Genomic DNA, 13,681 nt, shown 5'->3' with positions numbered 1-13,681 from the left:
TAAAGAATTTATTAACAAACATGTAATAAACAAACATTACTCACGACTGCCCCTAAAGAAGTTATTAACATCTAATAAACAAACATTACTCACTGCAGCCCCTAAAGAAGTTATTAACAAACATCTAATAAACAAACATTACTCACCGCTGCCCCTAAAGAAGTTATTAACAAACATGTAATAAACAAACATTACTCACCACTGTCCCTAAAAAAGTTATTAACAAACATGTAATAAACACACATTACTCACCACTGTCCCTAAAGAAGTTATTAACAAACATGTAATAAACAAACATTACTCACCACTGTCCCTAAAGAATTTATTAACAAACATGTAATAAACACACATTACTCAGCGCTGCCCCTAAAGAAGTTATTAACAAACATCTAATAAACAAACATTACTCAGCGCTGCCCCTAAAGAAGTTATTAACATCTAATAAACAAACATTACTCAGCGCTGCCCCTAAAGAAGTTATTAACAAACATCTAATAAACAAACATTACTCACCGCTGACCCTAAAGAAGTTATTAACATCTAATAAACAAACATACTCACCACTGCCCCTAAAGAGTTATTAACAAACATCTAATAAACAAACATTACTCAGCGCTGCCCCTAAAGATTTATTAACAAACATCTAATAAACAAACATTACTCAGCGCTGCCCCTAAAGAAGTTATTAACATCTAATAAACAAACATTACTCACCGCTGCCCCTAAAGAAGTTATTAACATCTAATAAACAAACATTACTCACTGCAGCCCCTAAAGAAGTTATTAACAAACATCAAAACAAACATTACTCACGACTGCCCCTAAAGAAGTTATTAACATCTAATAAACAAACATTACTCACTGCAGCCCCTAAAGAAGTTATTAACAAACATCTAATAAACAAACATTACTCACCGCTGCCCCTAAAGAAGTTATTAACATACATATAATAAACAAACATTACTCACCACTGTCCCTAAAAAAGTTATTAACAAACATGTAATAAACACACATTACTCACCACTGTCCCTAAAGAAGTTATTAACAAACATGTAATAAACAAACATTACTCACCACTGTCCCTAAAGAAGTTATTAACAAACATGTAATAAACACACATTACTCACCACTGTCCCTAAAGAAGTTATTAACAAACAACAAATAAACAAACATTACTCACTGCTGCCCTCTAAAGGAGTTAATAATAAACATCTAATAAACAAACATTACTCACCGCTGCCCCTACAGAAGTTATTAACAAACAGCTAATAAACAAACATTACTAACCATTGCCCCTAAAGCTGTCATCAGATAAACCAACTATTCACTGCTGTCCTCTAAAGCTGCTATTAACAAACATCAAATAAACAAACATTACTCACGACTGCCCTCTAAAGGTGTTATTAACAAACCTCAAATAAACAAACACTACTCACTGCTGCCCTCTAAAGGTGTTATTAACAAACCTCAAATAAACAAACATTACTCACTGCTGCCCTTTGAAGGAGTTATTAACAAACATCAAACAAACATTACTCACTGCTGCCCTCTAAAGGAGTTATTAACAAACCTCAAACAAACATAGCTCACTGCTGCCCTCTAATGGTGTTATTAACAAACATCAAACCAACATTGCTCACTGCTGCCCTCTAAAGGAGTTATTAACAAACATCAAATAAACAAACATTACTCACGACTGTCCTCTAAATGTCATTAACAAACCTCAAATGAACAAACATTACTCAATGCTGCCCTCTAAAGGTGTCATTAACAAACCTCAAATAAACAAACATTACTCACTGCTGCCCTCTAAAGGAGTTATTAACAAACAACAAATAAACAAACATTACTCACGACTGCCCTCTAAAGGAGTAATTAACAAACCTCAAATAAACAAACATTACTCACTGCTGCCCTCTAAAGGTGTTATTAACAAACATCAAACAAACATAACTCACTGCTGCCCTCTAATGGTGTTATTAACAAACATCAAACCAACATTGCTCACTGCTGCCCTCTAAAGGAGTTATTAACAAACAACAAATAAACAAACATTACTCACTACTGCCCTCTAAAGGAGTTATTAACAAACAACAAATAAACAAACATTACTCACGACTGCCCTCTAAAGGAGTTATTAACAAACTTCAAATAAACAAACATCACTCACTGCTGCCCTCTAAAGGTGTCATTAACAAACCTCAAATAAACAAACATTACTCACTACTGCCCTTTAAAGGTGTTATTAACAATCATCAAATAAACAAACATTACTCACGACTGCCCTCTAAAGGTGTTATTAACAAACCTCAAATAAACAAACATTACTCACTGCTGCCCTCTAAATATGTTATTAAAGACACCAAATAAACAAACATTATAATGCTTATTTGGTGTTTGTTAATAACACTGAAGTCAGAAGTTTGTTGTCATTGTAAGACCTTTGGCGTGTCTCAATAAATGTGTTTTCTGTTTGCTTTCTTTTACGTGCATTTGCCTCAACCCAAAAGTTAAAAATGCATCCAATTCACATTGTTTGTTGCAGTGTAAACATTGGACTATGAAAGCTAACAACTGTGGAAAATAACCACGACTGACTCAAATAATTGCAACAGGCCTATTGTACATACAGTTTGCGTGATGCTAATTAGTGGAGTATTAGCTTCCATTACTTGTTAGCTACATAAGCCTCAGTGCTAAAAAGCTAATTTCAGACACCAAACATGTCTTGGCTGAATGAATATATTTGGAGCAAGGGGAAAACTGTAAATTTGATTTCCACTACTCCTTTAAGCATAAGACATCACTGGCCAACGAGAGTCTGGAGAAGGAGAGAGATAGAAGATCACAGAGTCACTAGTCAGTCACCCTGTAAAGTCCACTTTAACCTATTATCCCAAAATGCCACATTAGCATATATGTACATATTCACCATGAGCTCCATTATTAGATTCCATGTTGTTATTTCACCACAAGAGAGAGCAGAAGAAGCAGGTCCTGTGATGATGAAAGCAAAAAAAAGAGGAACTGTTTCAGGCGGGATTGCGTGAGAGAGGGAGAGAATGCAGTCTTGTGACACTTCACACTTTGAGAGCAAAGCTGGTTTCATGCTTTTGAGGCAGATTTTTCCTATTTTTGGTAGATTGTGGTTAGACTTTTGAGCTGGAGTTGGAGGTCAGAGGTCGACTGTATGGTCAGAGTGTTATTTAGGGTCAACAGCAGGACGTATATTGGAAAATATTTGTCAATTAAGTTCTAATGAGGCTGCAGGTAATGGTAGGATGTAAGCTTTGACACAACTTCCGGTAGTCACTTCTTTTGAGCAAGACAGATAGCGCTTGTCCAGAACTTCTCTTCGACAGATTGTGGTCAGAAGAATCTGACAGTTCTTCTGCACAAAAATACAGTGATAAGGACTGATCTCTCTGAGGAAAAGCCACCACTTGGGGCGACAACATGTTTGCAGTACAGTTTGGAATTTGCTGCATTTTTCTGCTGTGTTGCAGTAACAAGAGTCAAGGTATGTTTCTTTTCATGATACACTAACAGTCAATCATTTGATGTTTTGAGAAACTATATTGCAAAGTCACATTTACACTGTCTGTAAATAGAAACACATATGAAGATATTTACCTGATGTTAAGGCAGGGCAGGGTGTCCAGATTCAGTCCTGGATTGGATAGTTTAATGCATTCATTGCTCTCTAATGCACCTTATTTGAGTTGTAAGGTGTCCTGATATACAAGCCCATATACTTTTAAAAAAGGTGCCCAAATGGTTCTTTGGAGTGATATTTTAGAAGAACCACTTTTGGTTCTCTAGAGGACATTTCAACAGATGGTTTAAAAAAAAAAAAACTCCAATTTCACATTTGAAACCATTCAAAGGTTCTTTAGGAAACCAGAAGTGGTTATTTTACAGAATCACATTTTTGGCACCTTCATATTAAAGAGTGTCAGTCAGACATGTTAGAGCAGATAAAACTGTAAACTGTGCAGGGCTGGATTTGGACAATCCCGTCATATGGATCCCCAACAGTGTGAGTCATATTGGACTGCGTCAGTGGAAAAGCTCTGGAAAACAGTGCAAATAAGTCTGGAGATAGTGACTCTCCATGCATGCTGATGTAGGATCAGCTCTTCATCCCAGCTACCTCATATCACCCATTCTAAGCAAGACCAAAAGTGATCATTCTGTTCCTAAAATCTGAGCTGTGTTCTAAACCACACCTATAACCGCCTTGCAATAATGAAATTCTGTATTAATGTGCTGTTATGTTGCTTGCATGGATTACTGAGTGTATTGATAGGACCAAGCATCAGCGTTTATATGAAGTAAATGACTCAAAACAGTACTAAACATTGCTTACTTAAAAACATGGTTTTGTTCAAACTTGTTATGCTTAACAGCTAGAACATCAGAAAGCAAAGGTACTATCAAACTCCCCTGTTAATATCAGTGGCTTTGACCTGATGCATTTTCTGAATGATTCACTGTAAAAGATGCAACACTCAGAGTAAAGAATAAGTTACTTGAATGTCTTAGAAGCTTTAAATGTACTTTTGGTAGATTTGCCATAAGTAGTAGTAAACTCAGTGTGGGAAAACAACTGTATATGAAATGACATGGAGCTTAAATTAGCATTATTATTGTGGTGGTAGTTTGATAAGAAAAGGCTGCTTATAAGGTGAAGGTTCTACACTTAATGTTGCTTTGTTATCATATGTATGAGATTATGTGACAAATGAAAAAGTTAATGAAATTATTGTTATATAAAACAATGGGTGATTTTTGGGTAATACCCTGCTGTAAAAAATCTTAGAAATCTTTCATTTTTCTACTGGTTCTTGGTGGTATTTAGAAGTAAGTAATGGTATTTTGTGTTCTCCTGAAAGGTTTCAACTGCATTGATTCTGGAATGTTATAATCAAGAATAATCAGTTACAATATTTCCAGTGAAGTATGTGTATGTTTTGACCAAAATAAAAAGATCTGGCTTTTTTCAGATGTAAAACATATGTAAAAAAAAACCTTTTCAAAAATTGTACTGTTTATGCCAACTTCTCTGGTGCTCTCTGTACTCTCTCTCCATGCAGCCAATGGTCTCCTCGTGGTCAACAACAGAACTTGCGTGGCACTGGCAAATGAAACGCTCCACATCCACATCAGGGTCACTGTCCCCGCCAACAGCAGCAGAACCAAAGTTTCTTGCTCCAGAAACAGGCAAGAAGTTTGGAAGGAATACGTTCACAATACACAATCTGTTGTTAAAGATGAACAACTGTGGGCTAACATCACCATGCATAACAGCTCAAGCTCTGGAGAATACGTCTTCCAGTACCAAAAAGAGAGCCTCTACTGGGTGGCCCTTGTGCGAGGTGAGTTAGTTGTGCGAATCAGGGATGGGCTTATTAATACTGAAGTATTAATAATTCTGATTCTTATGTTTCCAAATGAGAATCAAACCACTCTGGATGACTTTGTTTATGTTTTAAACATTGATTATGCAGAAATGTTGAAAATAAAAGTGGAATTCCATTTAAGACAAATGCAAAGACATTTAGGTATGTTTTTACACATGTCTGCATTTGGCACTTCATCATAATTTTGTACATTTTTTTTGTAAATGATTTCTTTTTTTAAATTTTTTTACTTTTATAATATATATATATATATATATATATATATATATATATATATATATATATATATACATATACCAGTTAAAATTTGGCCTTTTTTTCATGAAGACATTGATTTTGAGACACAAGAGTTTGCTAGCACAGTTACGTTTTATGTTCAACATAGTAATCTCAAAGATTTTCCCCTTTTTATTCACACAAGGAGACTTAACAGTTTTAGTCTTGTTTTTTGCATGGGTATTCTATCGAATCAAAAGAAACTCAGAGGTACCATACATTCCTATTGAAACCCCACAAGCCAAATGACCTCAGTTGAGTATAAAACAAACAAACAAAAAAATCAGCAAAAACTACAACAAAGCTGCAGATAACAACCCTATTCATAACTCACACTCTAATGTTAGAGGAATAGGTCTGTGCTGTTTAGTTCCATGTGAGTGGTGCAAACCATAACACTGAGTGTGACAGTGAAGTGAAAATGGAGTCAACCACTGACTTCTCAATCACTTCTATATTTGGAAGATGAAACCATACTCAAGAGGATCTGAAGAGGTGTGCCGGTGATTCACCTTTCAAATCATCATTTCAATCGTGGTATAAATGAGCATGTATTACAGTACATGAACAAGAACAGATGATGGACAGAACTGGAGTGCAGCTTAAGCAAAAGAATAGAAAATCTCACGCAGAACAGAAAGAGAGTGACAGTTGAGTCTTGTGACATTTTGGGAAAAAGCTGTCATCGGCAGTTGAGCAATAAAAAACTTTTGAAAGTTGAACCACATCCAAGGGCCACCTGACAGCTGTCTTTCTTCCTCTCTCTCTCTCTTAGATGTAGGTTATATCGAGCCAGATGATTCTGTAGAGACTGATATCATCGCTATGGTGGTTGTCACAACTATTTTACTCATCTTCGGCATCATCGGATCAGTTTACATCTTCAAATGGCACAAGGTGATACAGAAGACCACTGATAACTACTGACCATTTTATTCTATGTCTATAAGACTCCTTCAGGTCAATTCGTAGCCTGCGGTTTCCTTTGGAATAACTTTTGAGATTTTCTGGCTTTAGAGATGAACTATCAAAAAAAAGATTCACTGTCATATAACAAAACATGAATGTTCACAAAGCTGAAGTCGGCTTCTCATTCAAATTTCCTTTCCGCCTTAAACAATGCAGCAGTCACCTTAAATGGTGTGAAGGCCAGAACATAACTACAGCACCATTTAAGGTGGACCAGAATATGTAAATAAAAGGCCAACTTCAACTTCATCAAAAGTCTAGCAGTATACCAGATACTGCGAAAGCAGCATGGCCTAAATAAAGCACTGCAACTGCAGATTTGAACTCATTTCTTGGTTAGTGCTAGTAGCTAACGTCTTTAATTAGCTTACTTCGTTTCTGTACTTTTTTGAGGTTTGTCGTTCTTCCTCATTGATCTATCTGATCTGGCCCTTACTATCACCTCCTCGTTCACAACATTTGAAACTACATGTACATGTAAAGTACATGTTAGTATATTAAATCTATATAAATATTAAAACAAGCCAACAATTTCCAGTCAGATTAGCTAAGTTAGCTCGTTAGGTTAGCTATGTTAGCTCGCTCGGTTGAAATAATTTGACAGTCAAAAATGTCATTTTTGAAGAACAGCCTATGTCCTGTATTCTTCTTGGTGTGTGTTGTGTGTGTATTCTTTTATAAATTGGTCTACATCACTGCGTGAGATATGAGGAAGGTCCTCAAGACAATTCATTGCGCCTTACTTCCTTGTATTGAAATGCTAGCCGGATGTGTTGTTACCTGCTTTGTTATTATTTCCTCTTTGTGTCATTGGAGTGTACTAACCATGTTTTGTGGCCAAAAGCACCGGACTATCTACAGATAAGCAGAAGTATGGCTTGCAGGACTTTGTAATGATTAACAGCAGATAACTGTAAGAGGACTTAAAAGGTGTGTGTGTGTTTAACATTGTTAAAAGATGAAGGGTGATGAAGAGGGAATAGGTGAGTGGTCAGGTTTGTCTTGGGGTTCCGGGAAGGCTGGGACCAGCCTTGCACACGGGAATACTTTCTGTGCAAGATCAACCTGTGTGCCATCATACTTTTCGACCATAATGATGAAGTGCTGTACCCTACATACACTATTAGGACAAATAAAACACTTACCAAACCACTTTAATTCCAGTGTAAACACTTTTTAGGATCCTTTTATATGCAGTCAGCATTCAAACAAGGAACTTAACTGAGATCTTGCATTTTCAAAGCAGTTAAGTTGGTGTGGATGCTTTGAGGCCAGAATGCAGAAATGAATACAGCAACTGAAACATAATGCTTAATGCAACCAGTAGTTACAGATGTAAAGAAGTGTTTATGCACTTAGAAAACATTAAGAATTATCTAGTATTGACCTCTGGAGCCATGCGTCCTTCCTTCATTATAAAAGAGAAAAGGACAGAAACAAGTCAGAAACAGAAGTATCAAAATTTCTGAAATTTCAGAATTGCTTCCACAATTATGACCTGAAGGGAAATTCATGTACAACTTTTAGGACAGGAACTTGTGTTTGTGATAATTCTGTATTTAAGGTAATTGTGTAGCACATAAAGGCAGCATTAGCATTTACACTTGCATATCACTGCTGTTGGGGCAAATCCTTGTATCTCCATTTTTGGCGTTTTTCAGTTTTTGACATAATTTGAACATGTCTGTTGTCCTTTACATTGTGTATAAATTTCATGATGAATGGACTAAAAGAAATGGCCAAAAATGACTTTCAAAAACGTCTGGTTCCACTGACTTAGATTAAAAGTAAAGTATGTTTTTTTCTCTCTCCTGTAAAGTTACCATTTTGGAGATACAAGGTTTTGTTCCGACAACAGCGATATTATGCTATTGGTAGTTCCTTGGTTGGATTTGACCAACCAACTGAGCTCCATCAGACTTTCAGGCTAATTTATTCATATTGCAGTAACAGTGTTCATTTTGTTTTGAAACTTTAAGGATCATCTCAAGTCAGAGGAGGGTGGAGATGGAGTGAAAGTCAAAAACAAACAGAGCAATGTAGGCATGAGAGCTCAGGGTCTAAACTCTGAATCAGTGTACACGGTAAGCCTATTTTTCACCTCATCCTTTCATCAGTTAACTGTTATCTTTCTCTGTGTAAATAAAGCTTTTTATATCCAACATAATAACGTTATAGGAGAGGGAAAAAAAAATAACTTGTAATGGAAGTCAGTGTAAAAAGATGTTTTACCAATTAATTTGGGACTGTTTCTGTTCACCCTGAAATTTTAACATAAGTTTTCACTTTATACAAAAAAGTAAAAAAAATTAAAAATTTGCAACAGCGATTATATGTATGTTGATCTAGCTCTTTGTCAGACTTGTGTTTAGCTTTTCTTTTACGCTGAAAAAAGTGATGCATTGAATTTACAAGTGTACATCATTCCTTCATGAATGCAACATATCACATCAACACAATGTTGTCTTTCAGTTTACTTTCAACAATAATAGTGTTGATTTTATGTATCTTTTATTAATGTGGAAATTATTTGAATCAAGGACATTCAATTTATCAGTCAGTATAATGACCTCAATTACATGAAGGTAACAAAGCTCTGACACTGTTTTATTTCATAAAATAACTAATTTTACCTCAAATTTCCATTTGAATATAAAGTCAGTCTGCCATGATTTCCTTGTCTTGGCTCCGCCTCGTGTCTCCTCATATGTCTCCTCCCTGATTCGTCCTTTTCGTGTGTATAAATGTGGATTTTTTGCTTTCCTTTATCTAAAAAAAATATAACATATAATGTAAATAATACATAGAAAGTGAAGTGTTCATAACCTTAACAAGGACAAGCATTGATGCAAAGCACTGCTCTTATGAAACATCAAAAGCTATTGACTAAAATGGCGCCCTCTGCCGAGAATTTTCAGCCTGCTAAACATGAGTGAGTGAGTAAGACAGTTCCATGAGGTGCTTAGCTTAGTTTTTTGTAGTAATACATGCCTTATATTACTGATATCTATGTAGTATGATTTACGTCCCATCTGAAAAGCATTATTTTTCATGTGATTAACAACATAAAGGAAAAACAGGTGATCCAAAAACAACCAGAGGGGTCCACCTCTATCAGAACGCTGTCCCTGATTGGACAGAAGCTCGCTCTAAATGGTCCAAGAGCTGTTTATGTTTTGAAATCCTGAATTTGACCAGCCCTGGAGCGAGTTAGCCATGCAGCACAACAACAGAGGTAAACAGAGATCCACTGTTGTGAGAAAATCCAGAGATCGAGCTAAGGTACTTTGTGAGCTGTGGTTTTCCTTGTGTTTGTTTTTTTTATTATTAGTGTTTAGTTTTAGTTTCTACTTTCACATAGATCCAGCCTCAGCGCCTCACCTCATGTGAGCCAATCCAATCTGTAAACATATGATCATTATGTCATATGAGAATGTTATGATTCACAGCCTACATGAAACCACAGAAAGCAGTGTGGTTTTTTTAGATGCTTATTCACAATTCCTTAAACCGGAGTTTACATTTTCAAACCAGCTGACTCAACAACTCAACTGCATTTTGCTGAGCAGGACATTTTCCCTCCAAAATGCCTCAAGATATTCAAAATCCCCCAGAGTGCAACATTGCTGCAATCATGAAAGATCCTCAGAATGTGAACATGTCAGGATTTACGCAATGAACCAAGCTAAAAAATCAAGCAAGACAGCATTTTGTTTGCCGTCACTTTCAGAAATAATCCCACCTACACACATAAACGCACTGATGGAATACCTTTTTTTTACCATTTTTTTAACCATGTGTGAATCAAAATATTTTCTGTGTTATCACTAGATTAACATACAAACCATATTCCAAAAAGTTGAGACAGTATGTGAAATGCAGAACAAACAGAAAATTGTTTGAAGTAATTTAAAAATCTACTTTGATCTGTATTTGAATGGAAACAGTACAAAGACAAGATAATTATTATTTTTTTTTTTGTATTAACTTCATTGTTTATTGTACATATACGCTCTTTTTTAAACTGATGCCTGCAACAACTTTCAAAAAAGTTGGAAAAGGGCCAATTTAAAACTAGGAACGCTGTGAAATATTCAAAAACATCTTAAACTGGTGGTGCAATCATGCTTTGCTATGAAAGTAGCATCCAGGAAAGGTCTAGTCTTTTATGAGCCGATGGGTCGATGGGTTGCCAAAAATGCATTAGCAAAAAATACAGCAGTTTAAAAATAACGTTCCTGGGAAGAAGGTAGAAATCTGACTCATCGCCAGGACTGTTTATTTAATGCTTCCTTTTGAGACACTTAAGAAAAAGGACCTTAAGAAATGTTAGAATCAAATTGCAAATTCTACATGTATGTTGTGTGATGTTTTCATCCACCTGGGTGCATAAATAAAAGGTGGTGCTGCTGTGTGCATCCTCTTCACAGTAACCGAGGGAGGGAGGAGCACACCAGTAGAGACCCTGTAAAAAAGAAGTTAGAAATAAATGTTAATTAAAGCTGGCTGAGAGTTCTTACTGGTAATAATGTTTTTTGGAAATACTGTATCATCTATGAGGGGGAGATCTCCAAAGCTTCATGTGCATTATATACCAAAGCCAAAATGGTACAGCCTAGAATCTACTGAGGGCTGAGATTATGGTATTTAAGCCCTGATAGAGAGTGCAAGGGCATTCTTTGGAATGATATATTCCAACTTTTTTGAGATGTCACAGGCAACAAATTTGGAATGAGTGTATATTTATAAAAACAATGAAGTTCATAAGGTAAAACATAAATGCTATGATTTTCTACTCTCAATTAAATACACGTCAAACAGAATTTACTCATCAATGCTTCTATTTTTGTTAGTATTTTACATACTGCCCCAAAGTTTTTGGAATTGGGTTTGTATTTAATGTCAGTATGTATATATATATATATATATATATATACATACTGACATTAAATATATATAAGCTGCAAAAAACTTGTTTTTAATTCATTGATTGAACACATTCAAATATATTTGACTATTCAGCCCACAACTGTTAAGCTCCACCCATTCCAGTTGGAGTTGTAAGGAGTGTTTAAGTCTGAATTGCTTTTTGAATGAGACACAATAAAAAAATAAAAGGTAAAGTAATTTTTTGCTTCTCTCACAAAGTTATCGTTTTGGAGTTACAAGGTTTTGTTCCAACAGCAGCAACATAAAAGTCTTAAAGGAGTTTCTCTGATTTTTCAACTTTTGTGAATCGTTGAGATGTAAACAAAGTAATTCAGGTTGGTTTTATGTGAAATGTGTCAAGAAACTCATAGACTAGATTTATTTACAATGATGATGATAGGAACCAGGGGTCACAATGTCTACAACACAAATATAGACATTTTATTTACTATCCAAAACCACCAGTGAACCAAGACACATCTTTGAGTTTTTATATGTAATGCTGCTGATGGTAAAATAGTAGTAAATCTAAAATAATAAGTTTTCTTTGGGTATAACATCCTGCACATACCTCTCCACCACAAATGGATTTTAAAAATACATTATAGGCTAAATATTTCTCAAACTATTCTAGCAATTTGACATATAATCAAAAATGTGAAACCACTCTGAATGACTTTGTTTACATCTTAACCATTTAATTATACAGAAAGTTTGAAAAAAGGTGGAATTCCACTTTAAATACAGTAGACTTGAGGTACAACAGTGCCTTTTACAAAATCTGTGTGAACTACCTGTGTGAAATAATATAATACTGATGTGTTGAAAGTAATAATATAGTACTATTGTGTTTAAAGTAATACAACGTGTGTCCTTAACTGGAAAGGCTAACATGTTGAAAAATAACACACTGTATTTGTTTTGAGAGTGTCTGTAGAGCTTTCATCCATTTTTGTCTTTCTTTCTCTCATACCTTCTCTCAGGCACTTGAACCCAGGCCGGTCTCCATTTATGACGTGCTGAATGTTGACCAAGTCAGAAGGAAAAGTACAAAGTGCACATCAGAGGAAACGGTTGGTCAAAATCTAAAAGCAGGATGAGTTAGCAAACTTCAGAATGGTCACTGTAATGATATATTGTGATTTTTTTGTGATAGTTGCTTTGTGATTATTTCTCTTTCAGGCCAAGACGTCTCAGGTGGAGGAAGGAATTTTTGAATCTGTCTATGAAAACCTGTGATTAAATACTAATGCTTTGTAAATACAGCTGGCATGTCTGAAAGAGCTGTGTGTAATCCTATAAGCTTTATATATACTTTTACAAGAATTGTGTTTTTCTCACTAAAAATTTAAAAAAAAACAACAAATATTTTCCACTTCGTCTAAGTGTCATTTTTTAAAATTAATTTAATTTTTTGGTTACTATGGAGCATTTGTCTTCACAAGTGTGGTGATCGGGATGACTTACAGAAAATGCATTAAAGACTACTACTACCTCTACTCTAACCGCTACTATGGCTACTATTACTACTGATACTACTACTAACAATTCAATAAATTAAATTGGTTGATACAGCGCTTTTTATTTTAGTTACAAAGTGCTTTGTAAAGTTCACAATATACAAAATATGCAGGAATGTAAGTAAAGCATTGGAAAGATAAAACATTACGGTCTGAATGAAAATAACACAATAGCAAACAACAGGTGATAATGAGCCAAAATAGTCTAGGCACATGCTGACCTAAATAAATACGTTTTCAATCTGATTTTAAAACACCAAACGTGCATTCATGATGTTCTCTGAAAGGCTATTTCACAGTTTAGGAAGAAAATCATTTCCTACCAACTGAGGTGTGAGATCACTCTTGGGTGATGTTATGCTCCAGCTAAAGGTGGAAAGGTCGAATAACATACATGAGTTAAGTGAAATCTTTAGCTCGCTGTTCCTTGCTCATTGGATGAGAAAAAAAGTAAACGTTTGATACTGTATCAAAAATGGATACCTACTAGTAGAGACATTTACAATAATAAATGAATTGTTTTGCGTAGTTAATACAACATATTTCAACAGTACTGGGCATATT

General features: G+C 35.2%; 1 protein-coding gene across 1 annotated transcript; it reads left to right on the top strand.

Moving 5' to 3' along the window:
* Positions 1 to 3,068: 3,068 nt before the first annotated feature.
* On the top strand, positions 3,069 to 12,949 carry si:ch211-243a20.4. Its single transcript, XM_036563479.1, has 6 exons — positions 3,069 to 3,520; positions 5,097 to 5,378; positions 6,475 to 6,596; positions 8,648 to 8,752; positions 12,581 to 12,670; positions 12,780 to 12,949. The coding sequence occupies exons 1-6, from the start codon at positions 3,457 to 3,459 to the stop codon at positions 12,834 to 12,836; spliced, it is 720 nt and encodes a 239-aa protein (XP_036419372.1). The 5' UTR covers positions 3,069 to 3,456; the 3' UTR covers positions 12,837 to 12,949.
* Positions 12,950 to 13,681: the final 732 nt, after the last annotated feature.

This window comes from Colossoma macropomum, unplaced genomic scaffold (assembly GCF_904425465.1).
Source record: "Colossoma macropomum unplaced genomic scaffold, Colossoma_macropomum, whole genome shotgun sequence".
Classification (NCBI taxonomy): Eukaryota; Metazoa; Chordata; class Actinopteri; order Characiformes; family Serrasalmidae; genus Colossoma; species Colossoma macropomum.
Note: the sequence above shows the minus strand (reverse complement) of the source record. Positions and strands in the feature narration are given on the sequence as shown.

Coding starts and splice junctions, on each gene's coding strand:
- si:ch211-243a20.4 (XM_036563479.1), top strand. CDS start 3,457: ATGTTTGCAGTACAGTTTGGAATTTGCTGCATTTTTCTGCTGTGTTGC. Junction 3,521..5,096: donor TTGCAGTAACAAGAGTCAAG/GTATGTTTCTTT, acceptor CTCTCCATGCAG/CCAATGGTCTCCTCGTGGTC. Junction 5,379..6,474: donor CTGGGTGGCCCTTGTGCGAG/GTGAGTTAGTTG, acceptor TCTCTCTCTTAG/ATGTAGGTTATATCGAGCCA.